Raw genomic sequence first — 24,982 nt, forward strand, 5'->3', positions numbered from 1 at the left:
AGGAGAATCAGAATCGGTTAGCTAATTTCACTATAGAAAATATCTGTCACCAGTTATTAAGCAGCACATGATGGAGAGAATTAAGGACGGAAAACTTAAAAAATTTTTTTCGTCCAGAAACTGCATTACCTATTACTCAACCTTTAGAACTCTGGCATCAAACAGCATTGCAAATCCTTTGGTTTGACCAAATAAAAGGCTCTTTCTTCCCCTATAGCAGCACCTATAAATTTTAACCTTTGATGTCTATAAATACTGACACTGTTATGTTTGTGCTTCAGAAGAAGATAAATCTAACACTAGTAGACCACAATAATTTACTGATGCACATCATAATTTACTGCAACACGTAATTTACTGATGAATGTTCCTGCTATATATATCAGAAACATACAACTGTAACAAATATTTTAAAAAAAATACCCTCCAAACTGATTACTTTTATATCAGAATCTCTTTTCAGTATTGACCATTCATACGAGTTAAGAAACATGATTCCAATATCACAAGGTGTACTTCAGATAGATTAAGGAGTTTCCATTTCTTCTGGGGAGAGGGAGGTGGCAACTGGGCTGTGTGTGCATACAAAATTCAAAATAGCTTCCAGTGCAACCAGAAATAGAACAGGACCATTACTGAAGGCCTGATATTTTAAAGCACTTTGAATCTGTGGCTTATGGCCAGCAGATCATGTCTTTAATCAAGTTTGGTAATTAACCGTCACCTAATGGCTCCAGAGGGGCTGATTCTCCCAGGATTCTCTTGCTATACCTTGTTGATTTATTCATTTCCTTTTTTTTCCATGGAGTGCTCTTCTCCAAAGGCCTCACTGTTGGCCCAGCCATGCTCTCCCTAAAGGTACTGTCTTTAGGAGGACAGTTAGCCAAGCCCAAGTGTTTTGGAAAATACTGTCCTTATTTCTGCCTTATTTCTGGACAATTACACAGGTCCAACCCAGGAATTTCAACCTTATGACAAATAGACATATAGTAGCAGAACTCTATTTGTGGAGATACATAATCAGGGTTTTGATTATGTTTTTTTTTGTTTCATTTTTGTGCCAAAGTATCAAGAAGAAAAGTAAGCCACATAAATTATTATTAATAGTCCTCATTGTTTTTCTTGCTTTTGTTGTTAAAAAAACATAGCATATTATGTTCCCATGGAAATTAAGATTCATTTCAGCTCCACTGCTACCCTGATGGACAACATTTCATACATCACCTTTCTGGCCTTCATCAGGACAGAATGATATTGACTCAATTTACAAGGCACTCAGAGAAGAAAAAAACTAGTTAAATAGAAAATTCCCATCATTATTACTTCAACCACCCTGTCATCTGGGGAGACCATATGTCAATCCGAGGTATCCCAGATGTCTATAGTGAATATCAACAATGGCAATAAGGGAAAAGATTAAAAGCATGCCCAAGTTAAAATGAAACTTGGCAAGCTCATTTACTATTTTTCTTCACATTGTCATGCTACAGTGGTAGGGGATGCTGAAGACACAGAAGATACTGATCAGCAAATATGAGACACAATAAAGCCTTTTGTTGGAAACGCAAAAGTTAAAACTATGGAAAGAAAGCAAATGTAATACTATGCAGGATGCATAGAAAGAAAAATCACTGTAAACAAATTAATGCAGTATAACCTATAGTACCATGTGTTTGGAATATTAATCAGTAAAGCCAGGTAAGCTCCAGTGGGAAAAAAAGCAAGGGTAATTAGGAACTCATTAGTGTGACAGCAGAATATATTATCTGTTAGTGCTAGGTTTACCCCCACACTAGAGATCTGTTCTGACTGTCAAAGCCAAAGAAAGCACTTTATAGAAATTAGTGATTGCAAAAGCACCCAATATGACAAAAAACAGGCAGCTCGTCACACAGTAACATGAGAAGTGGGAAGATTCCTGGCCTTTGAACATCCTACCGTCTAAGTCCAAAAAAATCATTGAACTCACAGATGGGTGTGGATTTTCAAACGTGAGGTAGATCAAAGACATTACACTGATCATCAGAAGCCAAGAAAAAAAAATCCATAGCTAGGACTGTCTTCTAAGGTCATAAAGACCGGAATACACGGAAGATTTCTTTTATAATTCAGATAAACCAAACACCTCGAGCACAGAGGGTTTTTTGGTCCTATTTAACACAAGTACTTGGTATAGTCGGGGTACTTTCTAACATAAAGTTAGTGGATATTCACTTGGAGACAAGAACAGAATGACAGATGTCAGCTGTTAAAGCAAAATGTTTCCTTCATCCAAGTTCACAGCGTATTTGCCACCTGGTTCATCACAGTGAAAACAAATACCAAAAGGCCTGTGTACAGATGGGAAAGGTTTTACTTAATCCATCCCAATACCTGAAAGAATTACATAGTCTTTTTGATTGAAATGGTGCTTGAGATGGACAAATCAGCTGTGAACCACCCCTGTACCAAGCTAAGGCTCGAAAGAGAATATAGTAGAAGAGAACTATATACTACTATAGTAGAAGAGAATAGTGTGCTGTACACATAAATCCTCACAGATGAAAGAAAATAATATTCCACTAGACCCACTATTGTCCATTAAGTACATTCTTTTGACCCATTTGGGTCTTCTGGTTTTTAGTATCTTGTGGTTTCCTCACTGAAAAACACTTTTTGGGTCCAATATGTAGAGTAACGACTCGCACTGGGTTAGGCTTCTTCACTTCACAGCCACCTGGTTGTTATAAAAGCCATTGGGAAGAGAGCTGTACATGTTTTAACTTACAGGGACATGAAAAAAAACAATGTGGCCACCAGAAGCAGAGCTTTAGGCAAACATGAGTATTCATGTTCCCTTCCAAAATGGTGGGATTCAACGGTGGGAAATCCCATTCATGGGATTTCATGAAAAGAACAGAGTCATTAGATTTATGAGCCTAAAATAAACATGTTTTCATTATGGTTCAATACAGCTGTCATATAGCATAGAGGCTCAACAGCCGTCCAGAAACATTTAAAGCAGCTATAGTGCTTATATCTAAACAGATGCTTAAAATAATTTGCATCATTATAACACTGTATTACAAAAACAAGTCAGTCACTCTGACTTTATAGTGGAAGTGATGTACATTGATCTTCCTTGACAGCAATGAAAGCCCAGTGACATCCTTCCCTGCCCTGGAGATTGCATGAAATATAACTGCATTTGGCAGAAAAGAAACCTGTTTGGTAGTTTTACCCTTTTCTGTAAACTATTCCTCTGTAATCAGACGCAAATTAATAGAATCATCAACTCACCCTCTCTGGAAGAGGTCCACATTATGGAATTTGTGTAGCTCCACAGAAAACTCGACCGTTCCCTGGACCTCAGACATGATTTTTTCAGGTCATCACCTAAACAACAAATATATAGGCGTTATAAACATTTGAAGTATTTTGCTTAACAAATGCATGAATGGATTACTACATTTTATTCAGCATCTTGCATTTCATGCAAAGCTTGAAATCGACTGAAATCAACTGGAATCTTTCCAATAACATCATTGGGCTCCACCTTCAGAAAGACTTTCTAAAAGCCAGATCAAAGCAGTAATTAAGAGAGGTAAAAAGTCTAATTAAGCCTGAGGACAGAATGATAATATTATGGAAAGTATAAGAAGCAAAATGTAAATAACATATTATGTGCAAGAATCTCAAAGCAAATTCTAATTAACTCTCTTGCTACTCTTGTACGGGAAATTGATTTTTTTATTCCCATTTTACCAAATGGCAGATATCCAGGGTCAGCACAGCTCATTTCTGTAAAAGCAAAAGCCAAAAAGACAAAAACCCTAGACAGATGAGAACAGAATACAGAATTCTCTTGCTTTTGACCCCTCTTATGACTTAACTCAAGTCCCGGAAGGGAAGCTTCTGAGGGAATTTGAATAATTTAAAGATTAATGAATGGAAGAGATTCTTCTAAGGAAAATGCTGACAATCAAAGCACCTAATAGGCCACCACAGTCAGATCAGGATTTTGAAACATTACAGGCATTTACAGATAATAACTCATATGTTCATTGAATCACGGAATAATTCCGGTTGGAAGGGATCTCAGGGGGTCATACCTTACTCAAGGAAGCTTTAGCAAAATTAAGTTGCCAAACCAGCACTGTTTAATACGTCAGTGTAAACCCTTAACATTTCCCTAATAGGAGCAGAGGCAAGCCAAGGGCTTTTACAGCTTCTGGACAGATTTTGAATTTTCTATTACCCTTTCCTCCTTTTCTCCGTGCAAGTCTACTTCAGGCAATCTGCAAACTCTCTGGAAATGGTCTGTAGCCTCATTGAGAAGACAGAGATCAGATTTGTATAATTAACACTTCGATAAGCATCATTTTGGTAGCTGTTTGACAGCAGCCAAGTACAATATCTGACGAAGATCCATGTCAGGGCTATTAATAATCCCCTGTCTGAGACATACAGGGCTTTTAAGGGGGCATCCAGCTCAGACTGAAAGGTGGAGAATTCCTCCATATTTCTAACCCAGTAATTTCCATAGCACTCAAAGATTTCATCATTTTCTCCAATGAAGCAGGAATGAAGAGGAGTTTGATACATGAAGTCCGCAGACAAGCATTAGGATGTAGCTTTCTGATAAGTCTCAATGCTCAGTCCTGATTACTAATTTCCCAACTGACTGGCTTATTACATCCATTATTTTAAACTGCCTTTTTTTTTTTTTTTTCTGTCTATCCTCTCAAGCACTACTATTTTTGAAAAAGAACTCATTCCCAAGTTAAAAGATTGTTGATTTCTCATTCACTCTCCTCGAAAACAAACATTGCAGTTGTTGGCTCTGGAATGACAAGAATGAGACATAAGATGTATGCAATGCATGTAAGATATGTCAATAACTGTGAGGAAGAAAAGAAGGACAATTGCTGAGCAACCCATCTGATATACCTCCAAGGTAAGGAACTTTACATTAACTTCTATCTGGCCGTGATGTAGGAGCAGTGAAGGTAAACTCAAAGGTTATCACTTGACAAAGTGCTATTTTTTTTTTAGTATTATTATTTCTTTTTTGTTTGGTTTTTTTTTCCCTTCCATTTGAACAGGGATGACACTAATCCTTTCTTGTTTTGCCTTTCTCCACAAAGGAGTTACATACCATTTGTAAGGCATGTGTATCACATATCCACCTGCTTATGCATGTGATAGCCTTGTCTGAGTGTAAAATATCAAAGCAAAGCAGACTGTGTGGGAAGCCAAGAGAAAACCACACGATACCACAAAGCAATGCACTGACAGGGTATTTAGCCTTGAGGAGGGTATTAATTGGAAGAATTGCCTCTGGGTAAATCTGCATGTTGTGCTGAGGCGTATCTCCCTAGACCAAAAACTCAGGATCAAAGGAAACTCCATGCTTTTGAAGACACCATTTTAAAAAGGAGAGGTATGAGTGGACGCCCAACCAGGTCACACCAGTGCCAATATTGTCAAAGACAGAAAGAATGACGTGAGGCTAAGGTTAGATAGGGTAAGTGAAAAATTAAATACATGGAAATACACACACACATCTTCACTGCATTTACATTTCATTTTGAATGTTTTATACCTTTTCATAACAAATATATAATAATTGTCCTACAAAAGAAAAAAACGTGTTTCTGTAACTTCTCTCATCACCAGAATGAAAGACTAAATAGCTTCTGCACCAGGCTGGACTTCCACCTACCCCAGCAGCACACCAGAAGATCAGAGCACGTATATCTACAGCAGACAGTGATAGGGACTGAGCCCCCAGCAGCAGGGACTCGTACTTAAAGGAACACCCAACAAGAAATAAAAGGGGCCTCTGGTGCAGCTTATCATCATGACACTTAACAAGGTTCAAAAAAATCCTGCTCAGACTCATGACCATCATGCTTTAATGAACGAAGCTATGAAATTTGACAAAACAGCTGCAGATCCAGAAAACACAAACACTTAAAATGAGGCATTAAGTTTTCAGTGCTGTACCACGTGCGTGCTTAAAGGAACCTGATCACAGCTCTTGAAAACCCAGGGCTTCTGAAGGACCTCTGATGACCGCTTGCTCACTGATGACGATGTGGGACAAGGTTGGGTTATAAATAGAGGAATAGTCGGTAAAAATAACACTGAAGTGAAGGATGCCATTACATCAGCATTGTAAACACACAAGGGAACGGTGCCAATAGGGAATGTTGCCAGTACTTATCATATCAATTTATCTAATAAGCAGTTCAAAGAAAAATGGGTTAATTCTTGGGAAGGCTTTGGTATATTGTTTTTTCTAAAATGTCTGCTTTCAGGTCAAACTTTTTGCATTTTCCAGAAGAGAACTGAAGACAACAATAGTAAATATCCATGTGATGCTACTAAAGCCACATGGGAAGCGCTTTGGCCATATGCTTCTGTAAAAGCACCCCCATGATCATTCTCATCACCCCAAAGCCCTGGATTGCTTCATGAAGTGCCGCCATTGTCACTGGTTATTCTGTGCTGTCCTGCGTGCTCCAGTGTTATGAGCCAGACCACCTCTCTGACAGTTTGTCCTTCCAACTAGAGTGGGTGTCCTAAGCAAGAGACAGTCAATTTCAATTGTCATTTTACCTGTAGCAAGGAGACACTAGCTGAAGCTCAAAATCCTTTGGATAAATATAGTCCTATGAAAATCAATATGTTTACAGACTGGAGACTGTTTCACTTGCATTTTTAAAGGAAGGCTTGACTTTACTCCCACATCTCCGTTGTTGTCAGTGGAGATGCCTTCTGGATTGGAGATTGTTCAACATATGATACCAGCCAGAGTGCAGTAGCTTTATTCATCTTTCTCCTCCCTTGCTCTCTGCAATCTTTTTGATTCACAGTATTTGTGCGAATGACATTTTAGAGATAGAGTCAAATGACTGAGCCCTCTGTCAGCAGGTGATTAGTCGGTTACGTACCACACACACACAACTGTTAAACACCTTGAAGCTAAAACTGTGTCTGACAATTCCCTGCTGAGATAGCGATCAGCATCTGCCCAACCAAAGGGAGTAGAGGAAGGTGAGATAGGGACAGAGCAGGGTGAAAGTAAGGACAGGACTGACTCTACGCACTCTGACAGTCCATGAACTTTCTAGCATTTATGCGATTACATCTGAGTGTAAAAAAGAAAACCAGACATTTATTTATTGCTTTCACCATTCTTGTCCATATACATCACAGAAGCCAGAAAAAAAAAGACAAAAAAAGAAAGGGGGAAAAAAAAAGGAGAAAAACCACCAAGGACAAAAGAACAAAACACACTGTGGTAAAGGGCAATGAGTCATAAACATAGAAACATTCATTTAGGAGAATAAAGCTGCCTCTCAGTAAACACAGCACATACTACCTCCAGGATAGCACCGCTGTCCTTACTGCTTTTGAAACATCTTTTATTTTATTGTGAAGTTTTTTAGAAGCTGGTGTTTGCTATTGGCTAGGCATTTATTTATTTATTTATTAAGAATTCCTTGCTGAAGTGTGTAGAATGAAGTCCCAGTGAGATAACCTTATTCTCCCTTCCCCAAATTCCTTCACCTGCTGTAAAATTCTAAGTAAGAAACAGAGGAATACAGTGAAAGGAGGAATATAAACACACACAAATAGACTCCTGAGACTAACGCATTAGGAGAAAAAGCACATTCATTAGATCAAGTCTCTTTTTTTGTTGTTCTTTTTCTTTTTTATTGAAATTGCTACAGTGTTCACCTTCATGCAGCTGAACTGGATCCCAGTTCTTCGGGCAGTGATTGCACCTCAATAGCCTTTTCTGGGCATCCCTTAATTGCTTGAGTCAAAGCAGTCACAAATGTCAGTAAGTCCTTTCACTACAACGTTGTCATTAACCATTCTCCAGTTTACAGAACCAGTCATTTTTTTCCTTCAGTAAAACGGAAGAGGTGAGGTATTTAGATAAACAATGATTTCCAAAGTTAACATCTCATTTTGTTGAAATAAATCCTGCCAGTAATTCTCTTCTAAGATTTTGGAATACCGAAAGTTATCTCCTTTACACTTTTACAAGGAGCCTGTCTAAATATAATACTAAAGATACAAAGGAAAGACAAGGCTTGTTAAACAAAACTATTTAAAAAGTAGCTCAACGTGAGCTGGCAATGTGCGCTCACAGCCCAAAAAACCAACTGTATCCTGGGCTGCATCAAAAGAAATGTGGCCAGAAGGGTGAGGGACATGATTCTACCACTCTGCATTGCTCTGATGAGACCCCACCTAGAGTACTGTGTCCAGCTCTGGAGCCACCAACATAAGAAAGACATGGGCCTGTTGGAGCAAGTCCAAAGGAGGGCCACAAAGATGAGCATATCCTCCTATGAGGATGGTCTGAGAGAGTTGGGGTTTTTCAGCCTGGAGAAGAGAAGGCTCTGGGGTGACCTTACAACGGCCTTCCAGTACCTAAAGGAGGCATACAGTAGAGATGGGAAGGGACTCTTTATCAGGAAGTGTAGTGATAGAACAAGGGGTAATGGTTTAAACTGAAAGAAGGAAGATTTAGATTAGATATTAGGAAGAAATTCTTTACTATGAGGGTGGTGAAGCACTGGAACAAGTTGCCCAGAGAAGCTGTGCATGCCCCATCCCTGGAGGTGTTCAAGACCAGGTTGGATGGGGCTTTGAGCAACCTGGTCTGGTGGGAGGTGCTCCTGCCCATGGAAACCGGGTTGGAACGAGATGATCTTTAAGGTTCCTCCTAATTCTATGTCTTCTTCAGAAATCATGCTATTCTTAGCCAGGAGAAACCTTCCAATGCTCTGTTTAGTCATGGAATTATCAGGGATTAATTTGTAAGATCTCCCTTCCTTCCAATCACCTAACATTACCCAGTATAGTTTACAGAACAAGAGTGTAACACAGCATAAGATAGCTACAATCCCTTACAGCTATTTTGCTAAAGATTTTAGGTTTCCAGTCTGTTTTAATCCTTTGAATTTTTTCTTCAATATGTAAACAAAAGTAAAAACTTGTGTTACAGGTAAGAAAAAAATCAAGGCACATAGTCTTATTCAATCATATCTATTAAAGATATTTTTCCATTGCATAAGCATTTAGCCTCGTTCAAAATGTTAAAGACACATTTTTTTTATAGTCTAAACAGCTAACTCAGTTTGGATGCAAGCCATGAAAATAATCTTCCAATATTAAAAAAAAGAAAAAAAAGGGTTTGCTGTTTAATATTCTCCGGAAAATCAATATCCACAATTTTGTCAGATGCATTAGACATATGTTCATAAAGAGTGCCACAGCATTAATCACTTTTGCCAAGGTTCGTTGATTGCTACCGCCCAAATGCTATGGGTTAGAGATGCAGAAGACAAATAATAAATGATACTTTAAAAAATTACTCATAATCCAAAGAGTCTTCAGAGTGGAGCAAATAAGAAGGGAGATGTTTTATTTTATGTATTTGAATTTTTTTTTGCACTTACAAACTCCGCTGTGTTTTGTCTTTTGCCAGCACAGCTGGAATTCTCAAAGTACCAGCGGCATCTAGTTCATTCAACCTCCAGCAACAAAATTAGTGTTATAAGTAAAACCACTTGCACCGCACAGTTGAGAACCTTCCGTCTAGATCAATAGCTTCAAATATATGGTCTACATAGTAACAGTCATGGATGAAAACAAAGTGTACAGAAGGGATCCAGAGGAAGTCACTTAGGAAAACAAGCTAACAACTACAATTCCTCTCACATTCTGTTTGTGGGATCAATCCGTATTGGAGAATTTGCACAGGTCACCAAATCCAAGAAGGCTGGAAAGCAACAGTCTAGATTATACCCTTCATAGACTGGTCATCCCAAGGGTATTTAGATGGAGGAATAAATCTACTAGGGGAAAAAAGAAAAGCCCCAGGTTGTGCCAGAGGATTTGTAGGGCAGAACTGAACGAGGGCCAGAATACATGTCAGGTGCCAGTAGGCTGCTCTTACGAGATATAAAGCCTTTGAGCTATTAGGCAGGATTAAATGTGAACACAGCTGTGCAAATTTAGGTCACGCCACTCAAAAAAAAAAAAAGAATGAAGAACAACCTCGGTTTGTCCTCTGTTTGCACGTGCCTACCAGGACAGCAGTTCTGAGTTCAGCTCAGCACAAATCACTATCTGCTTACAACAGTTAATAATAACCTGCTGTTGGTATTGCGCATGAAATGGAACAGCAGGGAAAAATCAGACAGAAGAGGAGGGAGAGCAAAACAGAAGGAAAAAGGAGATAATACAAACTTTCACCTGGACTGGCTTCCCACTGCTACATAATCCTCTCTTTTTCATCCCTTCCCTAACTCTTCCTTCCCCAACTTGTATTTCTTCTTTATGACCTTCAAAAGAAAAGTTTTATGTACAACTGAGAGCTAAAACTCCAGAGTCCTAAGAACATCATCATCTTCAATCTTCAGCAGTTTTTGTGTCTTATTCTTGTTGTCCACCTGAATCTTTTTTTTTTCTTATATTCCCATTGTCAGCCTTAGAAACAAAAAATGCATCAAAAAGCAGCAAGTTATTTGAATCTTATTTAGGACATTCAGACAGAATTATCCACTGTTCTCACATTTGACTGTGCTCCCCTCACCTTTATATTCTTCTCAGTCTGGTCTTTTTGTTGGTTTCATACAGGAAATTAGAGCTCTTGAGGACATGGCCCATATTTTATTTTCCCGTACTCATAAAAGAGCCCCGCTATATATATATTTATTTTATATTTTTTTAAGTTCTACTCAAGTTCATATATGACTGATCTCCAAATTGCATGGACATAGGTCTATATTAAGTCTATACTACTCTCCTTGGGAGTATATCAGGATGTTTGACCTCATTCAAATCTTTAGCAACACCTAAAGGTCAATTCTGTGTTCTGAATAGGTCACATCTGGACGTGACACTCAGTTGACCGAGATCCTCCTTGGAAAGATTCCAGTATCAGGTCCCATAGGGCTGGAAAGGAGGTGTAAGAAGATGGATGAGATGCATCCTCTTGTAAGAGCCATGTACCCCCCTGATGCGTGAGTAAAGGAGCTAACTGCTTTTGAGCACAAACCATCATGTCAATAGAGACATCACTAAAGAATCCAAGTACATAAGAGAGGGACTTGACTGTCACCATGATGCTACTAACTCGTGACAGCTAATGAACTAGTGACAGCTAAGACAGTGAAAGGCTTATGGATTATATGGGTTTTGGCACTGTTCTGACTGCATTTCCATTTCTGGTCATGAAAAATTTCATGGCACTGTCTAACTCTGCTGTAAACTCAGCTGTCATCAGAATTTAGATGCTTATATTGCATTTTGCCTGATCAAATTCACTCTGGAGTTTCACTCGGACAAGTTACAGACTTCAGATGTTCTGAAAACATTCTAAGTAAGCACATATTTTACATTCATCACACTGATTATTCTTGTTTGTGAAAAAATTTAATATCACAGGCGCTTGCCTATGAGATTCATCTCACTAATTAGAAGTGCCTTCATATGTATGAGGTGTTTAGAGTCACACTATAGTGAATAGAGATCTAGCAAGTGCGCTCAACAAGATTCATGTGGCCACCTACTTCTGTGCTGACTACCAAGGGAGCTGAAGGTAACTCACTTGGGTGCAGCCATACAAGCCAAGCCCAGATCTAGTTAGATGAATGTCATTTGCAGCAAAATTGCACATATAAACAGCGTTTTCAATGTGTCTTCAGAATCACACATGAAAAGGGTGAGACACAGAATGTGTGTTTGTAAAGATATTATTGCCTTATATGTTTAAAAACACATTTTGCTATTTTTTCCCCCTATAATATTTTGCCTTTTATGATACAGATGTAGACATCTAACTGGAATCAATGGAGTATCAATGGATTGAAAGGTGTTCAGCACTCAGAAGACAGGAAATGCCAAAGACAATGTTGGCCATGGAGTCTCTGTTCTCTCCTTACTTAACGCACATGCGTCATGTTATGATCAGACACTGATTTACAAAACTGCTTCTGCCTCTTACAGTGCTCAGGACAGACAAGTTCACAGAATCAGAGAATATTGATGGTTGGAAGGGACCTTTGAGATCATCGAGTCCAACCACAAAAAAAAACCCAAAACCAAACCAAAACAAAACAAACACACACAAAACCACACCACACCCACCCACAGACAGACACAAACCAACAATCCCGGGCACTAGAGCATGCCCTGAAGAGCCCTGTCTTCACGTTTCTTAAATACCTCCAGGGATGGTGACTCCACCACCTCCCTGGGCAGGCTGTTCCAGTGCCTGACCACTCTCTCAGTAAAGTAATTCTTCCTAATATCTAATGTAATCCTCCCCTGCCGCAACTTTAGACCATTTCCTTTGGTCCTGACATTATTCACTTGGGAGAAGAGGCCAACCCCCACGTCTCTACAATCTCCTTTCTGGTAGTTGTAGAGGACAATGAGGTCCCCCCTCAGCCTCCTCTTCTCCAAAAGGGAGTTCAGGGAGTGAATCTGGAATTTTTAGAGGTCTCTTCCCTTTTTCCGATTTCAGAAGACCTGTTATAAAGGAGATAAGGGAATTCAGGAAAAAAAGAGAGGATTCTGCTGGTTCAAGAAAATATGTGCATATTCAGCAAGTCAGTTTCTCTGATGTCTTGATCTCTCGATCCAAGTTTTGAGCAAGTTAAAGGCTTTTAACACAGCCCTTTTTATCTAATAAAATTTTCTGAAATTGCTAACACAGTAAATGTTGTCAGCAGCTGCATAAAGGTTTGATGTAGAATATTTGGAGCTACTGATGCTCATAAGGAGCTGTTGTGTGTTTGCAGGACTGGGGCAAAAGAGAACAGCACAGCACGCAGTGTCCTACTATCACACACCGTGTGAAATGAGCTCAGAGCATTGGAAATTTGACAAGTGGTTGTGGGTTGGATTATTATCACCAACAATACTCACAGGATGGGACAGTGTGGGGAGAAGATAAGGATGTTGGTGAGAGAACTTGACAGAGAGAGACAGTATCAGCAGAACTATGGTCTTGGTACTACTGGAAGAGGGAATATTTGTAATATAGAACTTAATACAGCATGATGTTTTACTTTCAGGCTCACACACACAAAAAAATGTTATCGTCACTCTCAGCCGTAAATATTTAACAAATTTCACTTGGACTTTGAAACAAATGTTTATTCCAAGGGGCATTGACTACTATAGGAAGTAAATAATTGTAGACCATTTTCCGGCATGATAGGTCTTTGGACAGGCAGCAACTATTAAACTGGAATGTGGTAACAGAGCAACAGGTGCCGGTTTAGAGCAGCATGATTTAAATATAGGCAATAAAATATGCAGAGCCATAATCAAAATGTTGACTTGCTTTAAGTGCTTGGGGCCATGTTGATATAAATAACTGCACCAGGTTTTGCTGTAGAGCAAGAGCTAAATTAGGTGGTTTACAAACAGAGGAAAAGGCTGACTTATTTGTCATGGGGTTGCTTGGTGACAAAAAAAAAAGAGAGGACCAAGTGAGCCACTGCTAGACATGGAGCCAACACAACAGGGCCTTAGGTACAGCTGCTGAATAAACCAGGGCTAGCAGAGTCTGTCAAAATGACAGGAAAAGCTTTTTCTTCCTCCGATTCAGGCCACCTTGGTAAAATTCACCTGAAGGATGTCTTTACACAGCTACAAAGTGTAAATTTACCCCATAGAAGGCCTGTAATTTCTCATGGAGGCCTTGGCTCTTATTCTAGCTTCAGCACAGATGTCCCTCAAGATTTGCCTGACAATCTGTCATGCTGCAAGTGTGCTGCTTGGTCATCTCATGGACCTAATGACCCTTCCCTAATGGGTGAAGGCTCACAGGATGGATGTTGAGCTTTTGAGTTTCAGTTGGACAGGGAGCTGGATTTCCCTTTAGAGAACTGGGAGCACTGGCAGCCCATCACATGGTTCAAATCATTGGTACTCCAAAGCATCTAAGTGTTGGCTTTGGTCTTGTGCTTAACACGCTGACTTGAGTAGGTACAAAGTACACATTGCCTGAAGATGAAGGAGATGTGCTAGCAAGATAAAGATATCCAACTCAAGGTTAGTTATTCCCTGAAATCCTTTTTGCCTTTGCCTAAATACTTCCAGACAAGCAAACTTGGGCAACGCAGACAGAGAGCTTTCACGAAAGGCAACTGCTGGGGCACCACCATCCTGCCACTCCACCTCTGTGGCCCTTGAAATTCTGCATTCCTAGCCCTGATGAAGTGTGAGCAGACTCGATGCCCACGGCATGCTGCAGGGGTACGCAGACCGGCAACAAACTGCACACTTCTGGTGCAGTTAACGGTCTGGTGGCAGCAGCACAGCAGAAAAACATCCTCTTTCCTCAGTCATTTTGCAGCCTGTTAATGAATTATGTGCTGCCACAATTTACACTGGCCCTGGGGCCCAAGCAAGCTGGTTTGAGGCAAGCAGAGTACCCATACCCTGAAGTTACAGAAACCACTCTTTAGACATACCCCTCAGTTTGTAAGGTCTAAGCAGATGGCAGCAGGAGATGCTTCTTGCCAAAATCAGACAGAACTGTGTTGCTGAGAGCTCTGTACCCAGGAGAGAATCACCTTCTGAGACATGGGCAGCATCCTTAAGTATGGAAACTGCATTCAAATCCTGGCAACTAATGCAAAGGCCTGTAATCTACAGACTTCCTCCTTCCCTCTATAACCCAGTGCCTTATAAACAAAGTGTTTCAGGCCTCTCCAATATTGTCTTGATCTAGGTAAGTATCTAAGCTCTAACTCCTTTTTCAGAGACAAGACTACACACAGGACAAGCAATATTCCAATAGCAAAAGTAGGAGCTGGAAGCAGCAGAGATTTACCCTCATGATCACTCCAAAAACTGAGGCAGAGAGCAATTACATCAAAGGCTTTATAATCTTCTAATTACAACACCAACACTATTGCAAAATCTGAAAATTATGGGCAGCAGTTCCTCTAACGGTCATTGGAGAATGAAGGGAATACAGAAACGTATGTAGCAAAACCATACTTGATTCCCCCTTGATTAGTGTCCCATCTTGAGGAACTCACAGAAGAAAGTTAGGCAAGTTGGTAGAAGCTTCATATATCAAGTGTGTTTTGGGTACTGTGCTATTTACACTGTAACAGTGATGACTGCTTTTACTAGTTTGCCATGGCTTACAGCTAGTTATCTCATAGTTCTATTTAATTTTTTGTTGCTTTGGGTAATGCACACACACAATTTCAATCAGCACCCAGGATCAGACTGTAAACATACCGAATACTGTAATTTTATAGAAACTCCAAGGCTTCCCATATAAACATTTATACCCAAATAGACATAAAATGGGAACAGATTCTAGGAAACCATCACACGCAAACTCCTCCCAAGGCAAAATACTGCAAATTTGGAAATTACAGAGGAATTGCCCCAGCTACATGTCTTTCCTACCCCAAAGTCCTGCTTTTTCATTTCAGAAAGTTTACTACCACTCTTTCTCATATCTTTAGAACATTAGATATGCAGCCAACACAAATACACTGTATGAAGATACTATTTGGTATCCATTGGTCCAACTGGATATTTTCATAAAGCTTCAGAAAAAAACAGATGGAAATGTGTAGCTCTGCCTGAAAAAAAAAAGTGAAATTAAAATGTTTCCTGCTAGACCTTTTCATCTTGTGTGGGAATCTCAGCCAAATGAAGTGATGTACACAACACCGTGTACTCCCTGTGACCAATCTGCAGCCAAAGGTGTCATTTTGATTATTTTCCTCCCATTTCACTAACATAACGCAATTCCAGGAACAAAAATATTTTAATGAAAATATATATCACCACAAGTATCTTGTACAACACTGCAATTGCCTGAACACACCAAGCTGCTGTGCTAAAAAACAAACCAAAACAACCTCATGTACTCCAGGCCAGGAATTCAGTAGGAATAAAACACCTAGTCAGAACCAGAGAGGTTATTGATGAGCAGAGGAAATTTCATCGTCCAAGCAGAAACTGAGACGGCATTTTGGATTAAACACTTCTTTTTCAGAGAAGGAATCTTTAGCAAATAAGGATGAGACATGGCCCAATTTTTGAGTTTTATGTCAACCAGAAAGACAACACTATTCAGATTTCCACTGGCATATCAGAATTTATCAGATGCTTGCTTCTTACTAGTTTGAAATTAAGTGTCATCTCAAAATTATTGACATTATTTCCAAAGTAAGTGAAATCTCTACAGAGGACTAGCCTCCAAATCCTGACCCTGCTAAATTTTTTGCTCCTTGCATTTTACATACCTCACAGGGAACATTCAAGATCTCTTAAGAATGAAGACTCAGCTTAGGAGAGGCACTAACAGTTTCTGGAGCAAGGCAGGATGTGACTGTCAGGCACAGATCAAGCTTCTATATTAAAACAAGCAGAGGGTTTTTCCTCCCTCTCCAAATAAGAAAGTGAGATGTGCATGAAACTGAAGTCAAGTGAATGTAATTAACCATAAAAACATACACAAAAATAGGTACATCAATATCTAAATAAAAGTCCCCATCATGTGAACATCCCTGTTCAGAGGAGCCATATTTAGCACAAATGTCTGCACTGTTCCTGTGGGTTCTTCGTAGCTTTATTCTTGGTGACAGATGAATCATTCCTGGTGTCCCTCACTCACATACTTAACCCCCATTCTTTTTAATTTTTGTATTAGAAATTCAATCAATGGGTAGAACATCAGAAGAACTTACAGTGCACTCAGTGCTATATGCAGCTTAACAAAACATGAAAAAAACCCAGCAAATTTCTTGAATTTCTTATGATCTCATTTTACCTCTGTTGAACAGAGTCCAGCTGATTTAAAAATTCTGCACGGCTTTTGTTAGAAGTGTAATTTTGTTTCCAGACCTTACAGTAGAAGTGATGATGGACCTGCAGCACTGAAACTAGCTTCATGTTTGCATCTGACTCTGAATTTTAGATACTAGCTTGTTGCACAAACAAACATTTCATATTTCATCTGAAAATCAACAAGATGCAATGAACAGAGAACCTCCAAGGTCTTTTTATTGCCTTCTTAGAAGCAATGGCATTTTTGCCTCTTATTTTGATCCCTGAAAATGTTTAAATCTATGTAAGACACTTTGGGAAAAGGGTGATTTTGGACATCTTGCAGACTCAGATGCGTAGCCAGAATGTCAAACTGCTACTATTTTCACCCATGACACTAGATACGAATGTATTAAAGCTCTATTTTCAACAGCAATTAGACACCCGGGGAGAAATTCCAATGCCTAAACACAGAGATCTAGTGCCATTTTATACCCCCTAAGGTATAAAATAAGACATCTATTCTCAAACAACAGTCTACCCACGATGTAGAGGAGTCCTGTTTCCTTTTGAAGCAGCAGCTGAATACCAGATGAGACATCCTAAAGCATCACACACTTATGGTTAGGCAACTGAATCTTCTCTCTAAAGTTTACAAACAAATAAAACCTAGAAAATGACTGAACTTAGCCTGAAACAGTCACCCAGGCTGAACTAATTTGGCCTCTAGTGACTGCATCTCTTTTAGCTGTATTGGAAGCTTAAACACTTGGAGCTCTACATACGATGTGTGCACTAACAGCTAAATGTAGGTGTCTCAATGTGGGAATGCATCCCATTCTCCATCTGAAATTCATCTCACCTCTTTTAGGTGTATACATTGTCTATCTCTACATATGGGCTGCTTGTCTAACAAAGAGAAAAACAAAAGTAGGCACCTTTAGAAAGAGATTCCTCTGACCCATTTTTCTACAACCATTTTACATTGAAATGAGTCACACCCTTTCTCTCCACACATGGGAAGGGGAATCTGGGTGCTTATCTCTGATGTAGAATTCTTGAAGACAGATGAGAAATCCCACTTCTGGAAAAGTGGGTATTGATCAAGGACTACATGCCTGTCTCTCAGAAATACTACTAGAACTTCATCTTAGGTGTCTTTAGACACCTAAGATGCTTTTGAAACTCTAAATTTTAAATTGCTATAATTCACTGCTCTCCAAAACACAACTTGGAACAATGCCCTTAAAGGAAACAAAATTTGCAATTATATGTATATCAAACAAAAAACCCTGTTGTTAGGCCTTTAACTACAACTTTGACCTATAGACTATATACCTCAAACAGAAAAATAAATCACAAGATTTAAAAATGGATCCAAAACTTTGAGGTAGGGACTTCACGTATGAACATCAGACTAATCACTCTCAGCAATTTTAAGTGGAATTTTTTTTGTCTTCTTTATATTTTACTAATTTCTAATGACCCCATATAAAGGAAAGGTAAAACTAAATAAAAGCAAAAAAGACCCGAGATATAACAGGAATTGTACTAGGAAACTAAGTCCTGTCTGCTCACAGGAGACAGAAATTCCATTGCTTTTCACCTGACTCCCAATATAGGGAATTACATTTTCTGGCTAATAAATTTTCTCACTGCTATATTGTCTGTTTCAAGTCAATTTCCAGTTCTAATGCTATAAAACAGCTTCTTTCTCCACCTCATAGAAAGTAATGAAATATATGTATGCTGGAGAGCACTGTGGTTCTCCTATGGGTTCAAGAAACGTGAATTATTGTTAGAACGAAGTAACATTGCAGCAAGCCACTTCTTCCCCAGGAGTGATGGCCTGTCATTCAGGGCAAGAAAATATAAAGACTTATTTTCTCCAGCTCATGTTATCATCATCAACATCAGTTTTCAATGTCTCACAAGATCCCTTTCTTAAAAAAAAAAAAAAAAAAAAGCTTAAAATCTGGAAAAAAAAGTGTGATATCAAGGCGCAAAGTCTCAATGAGTCTTCAGAGTTTTAATCATAATCTTGAATTTGTTGTATTGAATAGACTTTCATCATGGATTTCTGATTTCATCCTCCTATTAGCAGCCAGACATCTATGAAATGTAATTCTTACACAGCGCTGGAAATGAGGAAAACAGACAGAACGCACAGCTCTGGCAGGCACAGGATTTCATCAGGCCATAAATAGCAAGTTGTGAAATGTTCTGTTCTTCTGCGTTTGAATAAATATCACTAGGAAGCAGATGAAGACAGGTGACCCAAGCTATTTTACAACTTCTGTCATAAGGAAAACACAGTCCTGTTTCCATAATGACCTGACAGCAGAGACAGAAGGTGGCAGAGCATCTCCCAAGTGTGCGCTTCATGCTTTATAGCTGCTGAGCATTGCTCAGGCTGCCAGGTAATAAAATAAATTGTGAGCCAGAATAAACACTTCACCTGGTCTGGAACCTCATCCCGATCCTGCAAAGGAGAGTCAGAGTCGCCAAGTCCTGTGCGCAGGACCTAACTCTTGCAGGATGAGCATGTTTTAGGCTGTTCCAGCACTTTTTACTTTGTGTTTATATGCAGAAACATGCCATCTGTGTGTCTTCTGAGACAAAATCTTGGCAGGAAAGACAACATCACACACTGAGTAATAGCTCAGTGATTCCTGGAATATAGCGATTGCAGTAAGAGTAACGATGTTGGGTAAAATTCTGGTCATGCTGGCATCAACAGAACAGCTTCGTACTCTGTCTATGAGTGTTAAACACCTATTCAGGAATATCAGAAAAATGAGAAAACAGAAACCGCTATATCTGCCCTCTTATTCCAAAGTTGCATCTGAGGTCAGCGTTAAGACTTTATCAATAGCAACACTATGTGCACTAGAGAGTGCAAAAGACTATTATTTTAGAGATCTAGATTCTTGCACAAATTTGATGTTGAGCATCTGAAACATCAAGTGAACTTTGATACCATATCCTTTAAATTAAAAATCAGCTTCAGTATTGTAGAAGTAAAATCTTTGCAGGCTAAATAAGATATTTAACATTGTACAATCTTCTGGGACAGTGTACACTTTGACATTTATCCCTCTTTCCAGATGTTTCTCATTTAGGTAGAACAACTTGCAATAACTTGTGTGAGAATTGCTTTATTATTTTGTTTTTCATAATAGCGAAAGAAGCTTTTTTCTACTTGCATGATGAAAGTAAGGATATATTAAGCCATAAGATGCAATTCTACTGAAATCTACTTATTGCACATAATCTTATTTCATGCACATGCTAAGCCAGAAAAAAATGTCTGTCTCTGTTGAAGTAAAAAATAACTCAAATTCTGCATCTCGTTTATGAAACGTTCCAAATTTGGCCATCAATAAAACTTGCTCCGGAAAAGGTCCCACTCCCATCCAAAGCAGTAACATTGCTATTTTCAAAATTTTTTGCATATGACTACATGTCACTATTAAGATCAGGAGATACAAACGACTCTGAAAATTACAAAAAATGTTCTCACGAATCTGTCAAGCTGAATAGGTTTGTGGGCTGATACTGTACAAAGAACATTAATTATCAAACAGCATAGAATGTGCACAACATTATGTATCAGGAATATTTCTTATCATAGTCAGGTGCTCAGCCAGTGAATATCAGTATAATTTGACTGACATCAAGGGATTCTTTTGCCTACTTACACCATGGGAGGACATTTCCCACTATATGTTTAAAATATCTTGTCCTTTTCTGTTCTTGTATAATAAGGCATTATTTCTGCAGCCGAGGCTCCTGAAAAAACAAGATTTCTGTGTCAGAGGGATAAAAATATCCCTGACACAACGCCGGATTTCATTTAGAAAAGCATTAGAAGATTCACAGTTTGAGCTGGAATTTATTATTGATCTTTTCAGCTCAATGCAAATTTGAAATTGTGCTCTCAAACAAACAATCCACTTTCCTTAGTCAAATTCTTACAGCAGCATTAAGAAAATGCTCAAAAAAGTTCTAAAATTAACCACTGTTTTTTAAAGTATTTTATGGATCCATTAGACATAAAGATTTAAAAAAAAAAAACAAAAACAAAAAAACAACAACAACAAAACCCAAGACAGGAATCTGATTTGGATAAGAACTTGTAATACTTGCATTTCCTTCCTTTTGGTTTGTATTTCTCTGATATGATTGCAATTTGGATGCCTACCTCGAAGCAGGTTGACACTCCCACTCAACTTGTTGTCATCTGCAAACCTACTGAGGACTTGATTCCCTCATCCATATCCTTGATAAAGATATTAAACAGAACTGGCCCCGATTCTGAGCCCTGGGGACGCCAGTTGGGACCAGCCGCCAACTGGATTGAACTCCATTCACTGCAATTCTTTGGTTTCAAACATTCAGCCAGTGTTTTACCCAGTGAAGAGTACGCCTCTCCAAGCCATGGGCAGCCAGTTTCTCCAGGAGAATTCTGTGGAAAATGATGTCGAAGGCTTTACTAAAGTCTAGGTAGACAAGATCCAAACCTTGTGGATGTGAAAAAGCAACCTATTTGAAGAAAAATCAACATGCGCTGCCAGTAGAATCTTCTGCACAAAAACTAAACTCCAGTTTGTTTTTTATAGGGGTTTTTTTTAGGAATAACAAAATGCCCAAATTTCTCAAACATTTAAAACCCAGAAGCACAAACTGGCTTAAGTATTTATAGCCCTACTGTGCCAAAATTAAGGTCAGGAACCTGTCTTCTCACTGCCCTCTTCCACCCCATCCAATGCCTTATTTGAGTTTTTACTGGCAGGGCTTTCTTGCTACCTGCAATTCTGTATAAGGCCCGACTGACTTAATTTTGGCTGGGCTGAACAGCTTTGTTCCTATTTCCCAGCTGAATGGGACAGGGAATCTTCAAAACATGCATCTTTTTGATGAGGTCTCTTGAGTGGCCCAGTCCAGAAAGTGTCTTCTGGGCACATGTAAGCATATGGTAAAGAGCAAACTATACCCTAAATAAAATGTCCAAGAGTGCTTTCACCCCAAACCCAAAATGCAGGTTCCAAAGGCTGTAAAGGGAAAGGGTTTGGGGACTGAAGGAAGCACCCTGAGGATAAGAGTGGAGGTACATGGTATAAACATTGTCAACACTCATTTACTACTATATATCCCCAACTTATGCCTTGCCTGGCAGCTCCTACATTTAAATTCCTGGCTTTGGCTTTGCCAATCATAGCCTTGATGCTCTAAGCAATCCCTGTGTGTCACTCTCAGCCTTCCACCAGAAGTTTGTCTGCTGGAGCACAGGCTGCAGAATATATGTGTGCTGTGAGTTTCCAACATGCTTCTTCAGCAAAAGACCACTGTCATCAATATTGCACCTAATACGCTGGACTCTGAAACATACCTCAGATACTTCTCAACTTCACTGTCCTTGTTTGGTGGGGCAAAAACTTCCCATAGAGTGACAGAGGAGACGTGAGCATGACAGTGTCCTTAACCTTCAGAGAGATCTAACTATAGTCCTTCATCTGTCAGGGATCTCATTATCTGAAACTCTAGCACTTCAGAAGCCAACAAAAATCTTTATTGGTGCCCTTTATTTTCAAGCTTCCTAAAATTTGAGTATTTTAAAAGAAAATCCATAAATGTGGAGAGAGTAGGACTTTCCTGGGGAGTATCATTTTTGGCAGCAGGCACAGTCAGCAAGCTGCAGCTGGAACTTTCAGTCTTTGAACACCTCATTTATGACACGGTCTTTCTCCAGAATAAGCCTTTTAGAGATGTTACAGCTGTTAAGGTTGTAATTCTACAGAACCAGCACATCACAGACTCCCTCTGAAATCACCAGCTATTTCGGAGGTGTAAAAGAACGCACTGGATTTCAGTGGGAATTCAGTACACTAGAAAGCGGGTGAGGAAGCCTGCTTTTTAACAAGCCAGTTTTCAAAGAGATTGCTTTTACAAGGGTATTTTGTGAACTGCTGGCTAAGCAGCCAGGTGCTAGAGCTGATTCCAGATATAGCAGGTCTTAAAAATTACAACAGCGCTGTATAAAAATAAGATGGGGAGTGTATAAACTCTGAAGTGGACAAAAATTTGTTTCCATGCTTCAGGACTCTGGGATGTCAGTAGCAACTGACCATGTGTGGCCTCTTCTGAGCAAACCTGTGAACATTTATGCATAAAGGTTCCACTATAAAACACTGTATTTCATTATTATTCCTAATAGGAGGGAAAATATATCAGTGGATATGTGTTTTTAGAGACCAAGAGAGTCAGAAAAAGCAAGGAGCCATCCTCCTTGCCGACCCCTCCACCCCCCTGCAGTAACACCCTGGCTCCCCAGCAGTTCCTCCCCAGGCTGAATACACCAGTCGATTTGCCTCTTTCATTATAGAAACCATTCTGTGTTTTTCTGATGACTTGTGCCCCACTCTCTACGTTTTCAGAAACAAAGACAGAAATATAAACTATTTAAAGAGGCCAAAATACTTTAAAGTGTGTACTCACTGTCAATGGCATACAATACAATGGCGTAATGAATTTCTTAGCTTGGTCACTATTAATTTCTTACTACTTCCTACCCTCTGACTTGCCTTTTTGCTTGCTCAGTAGTGAGCGGATTGCAAGAATTTTTCACTCTCTTTCCAATATATCTTTGTGGTCTAAGCAACTACCTTAGAGCCTTAGTTTTGTTTAACTGTTGACGTTTTGAGGATTTTCTTCCTGGGGCATTTTTCCTCATCAACTGACACAGAAATCCTGCTTCTACAGAACAGCTCATCTGGGCTTGACTTGACTTTGACTGGAATCAAGGACAGGTTGAACGTTAAACACCACTTGTGTTTTGACGGTTCCCTTGTCAAACCAGGTGTCAGCAGAAGGAAAAATCCTTCTCTCATACCACAAGGAAGACGACAGAGAAGCCAATATGCAGCTAGGAATTTCATATCAGGCAGAGGGTGATACTACAGTGATAACAACAATAACAAAGTATAATCGTCTTTTCAAATCTAAAGGTAAGTACCTTTCTAAGAGCCATTTAGTGGATTATCCTAAAATCCTCAATATCAGCATGTAGGTCGGTTAATCCAGGGTTGGGAAAAGTCCCCAGGCAAAAAAAGAAAAAAAAGAAAAAAGAAAAAAAAGAAAAAAGAAAAAAAAGAAAAAAGAAAAAAAAGAAAAAAGAAAAAAAAGAAAAAAGAAAAAAAAGAAAAAAGAAAAAAAAGAAAAAAGAAAAAAAAGAAAAAAGAAAAAAAAGAAAAAAGAAAAAAAAGAAAAAAGAAAAAAAAGAAAAAAGAAAAAAAAGAAAAAAGAAAAAAAAGAAAAAAGAAAAAAAAGAAAAAAGAAAAAAAAGAAAAAAGAAAAAAAAGAAAAAAGAAAAAAAAGAAAAAAGAAAAAAAAGAAAAAAGAAAAAAAAGAAAAAAGAAAAAAAAGAGAGTATCAGAGAACCATAGAGGCACAGCTGTGAGTACATAAGCACACACAGGGACATGCTTCTCCTCTCTGCTCACAGCAAAACGACTTCACCTCTCACCTTATTTGAACCAACAAAAGCAAATCTGATCCGAGGCACATTCTGCAGTAAGAGTATAAAAAGGATAATTGAAAGTTTATTACTTAATGCTTGGCAAAGCTATTTCCCATGGCAATTTGATAAATACCTTGACTTTTCTGCCCGTCATAACCTCAGACGTTTATTGCCTCATTTGCTATAACAAACGTTCAGTTATCTTCCAACTACCCAGCCTATATTTAACAGACTCTACAGTGGGAACGTTGCCACAGTAGAAAAGAGCCAAGAGATGAGACTGGAAGTTCAGGTGGTGGGAGAGATAACAGAATCCTTGTAGCAACTTGCTACACATCTTCCCTTTGGTTAATGCAGGCTGACACTGCCGCCAGTATGAGCTCTGTCTGCTGTGATAAATTAATTGCTTGGAGGCACAGGGCTATGGAGAGCACCACCATGGTGGAGCAGGACAGGGTCCTCCTCCCTGCTGGGCACCAGGGCAAGCGTGTCCCCAGCCAGCAATGCAAAATATACACTACAAGGCTGAGGGCATTTTGGAGAAGAGGTGGAAAGTTATCCAGATGCTCACTCAAGAACGATGGGGAAAATACTGCCACGGGAGGACAGATCCAGATCCAGTGAGGCTGGGTACCACGC

The 24,982-nt window shown here is 39.2% G+C and overlaps 1 protein-coding gene across 1 annotated transcript in view; it reads right to left on the reverse strand.

Annotated features, from left to right (window-relative positions):
• Positions 1–24,982, reverse strand: part of FAM135B (family with sequence similarity 135 member B) — a 182,045-nt gene that overhangs the window by 119,619 nt on the left and 37,444 nt on the right. Inside the window, exon 2 of the mRNA XM_014965629.1 lies at positions 3,280–3,375. Within this exon, the coding sequence (XP_014821115.1) occupies positions 3,280–3,356 (77 nt within the window). The 5' untranslated portion in view covers positions 3,357–3,375. The remainder of the gene's footprint in view (positions 1–3,279; positions 3,376–24,982) is intronic.

The sequence above is a fragment of the Calidris pugnax genome, unplaced genomic scaffold, assembly GCF_001431845.1.
Source record: "Calidris pugnax isolate Ruff unplaced genomic scaffold, ASM143184v1 scaffold41, whole genome shotgun sequence".
NCBI classification, from domain to species: Eukaryota; Metazoa; Chordata; class Aves; order Charadriiformes; family Scolopacidae; genus Calidris; species Calidris pugnax.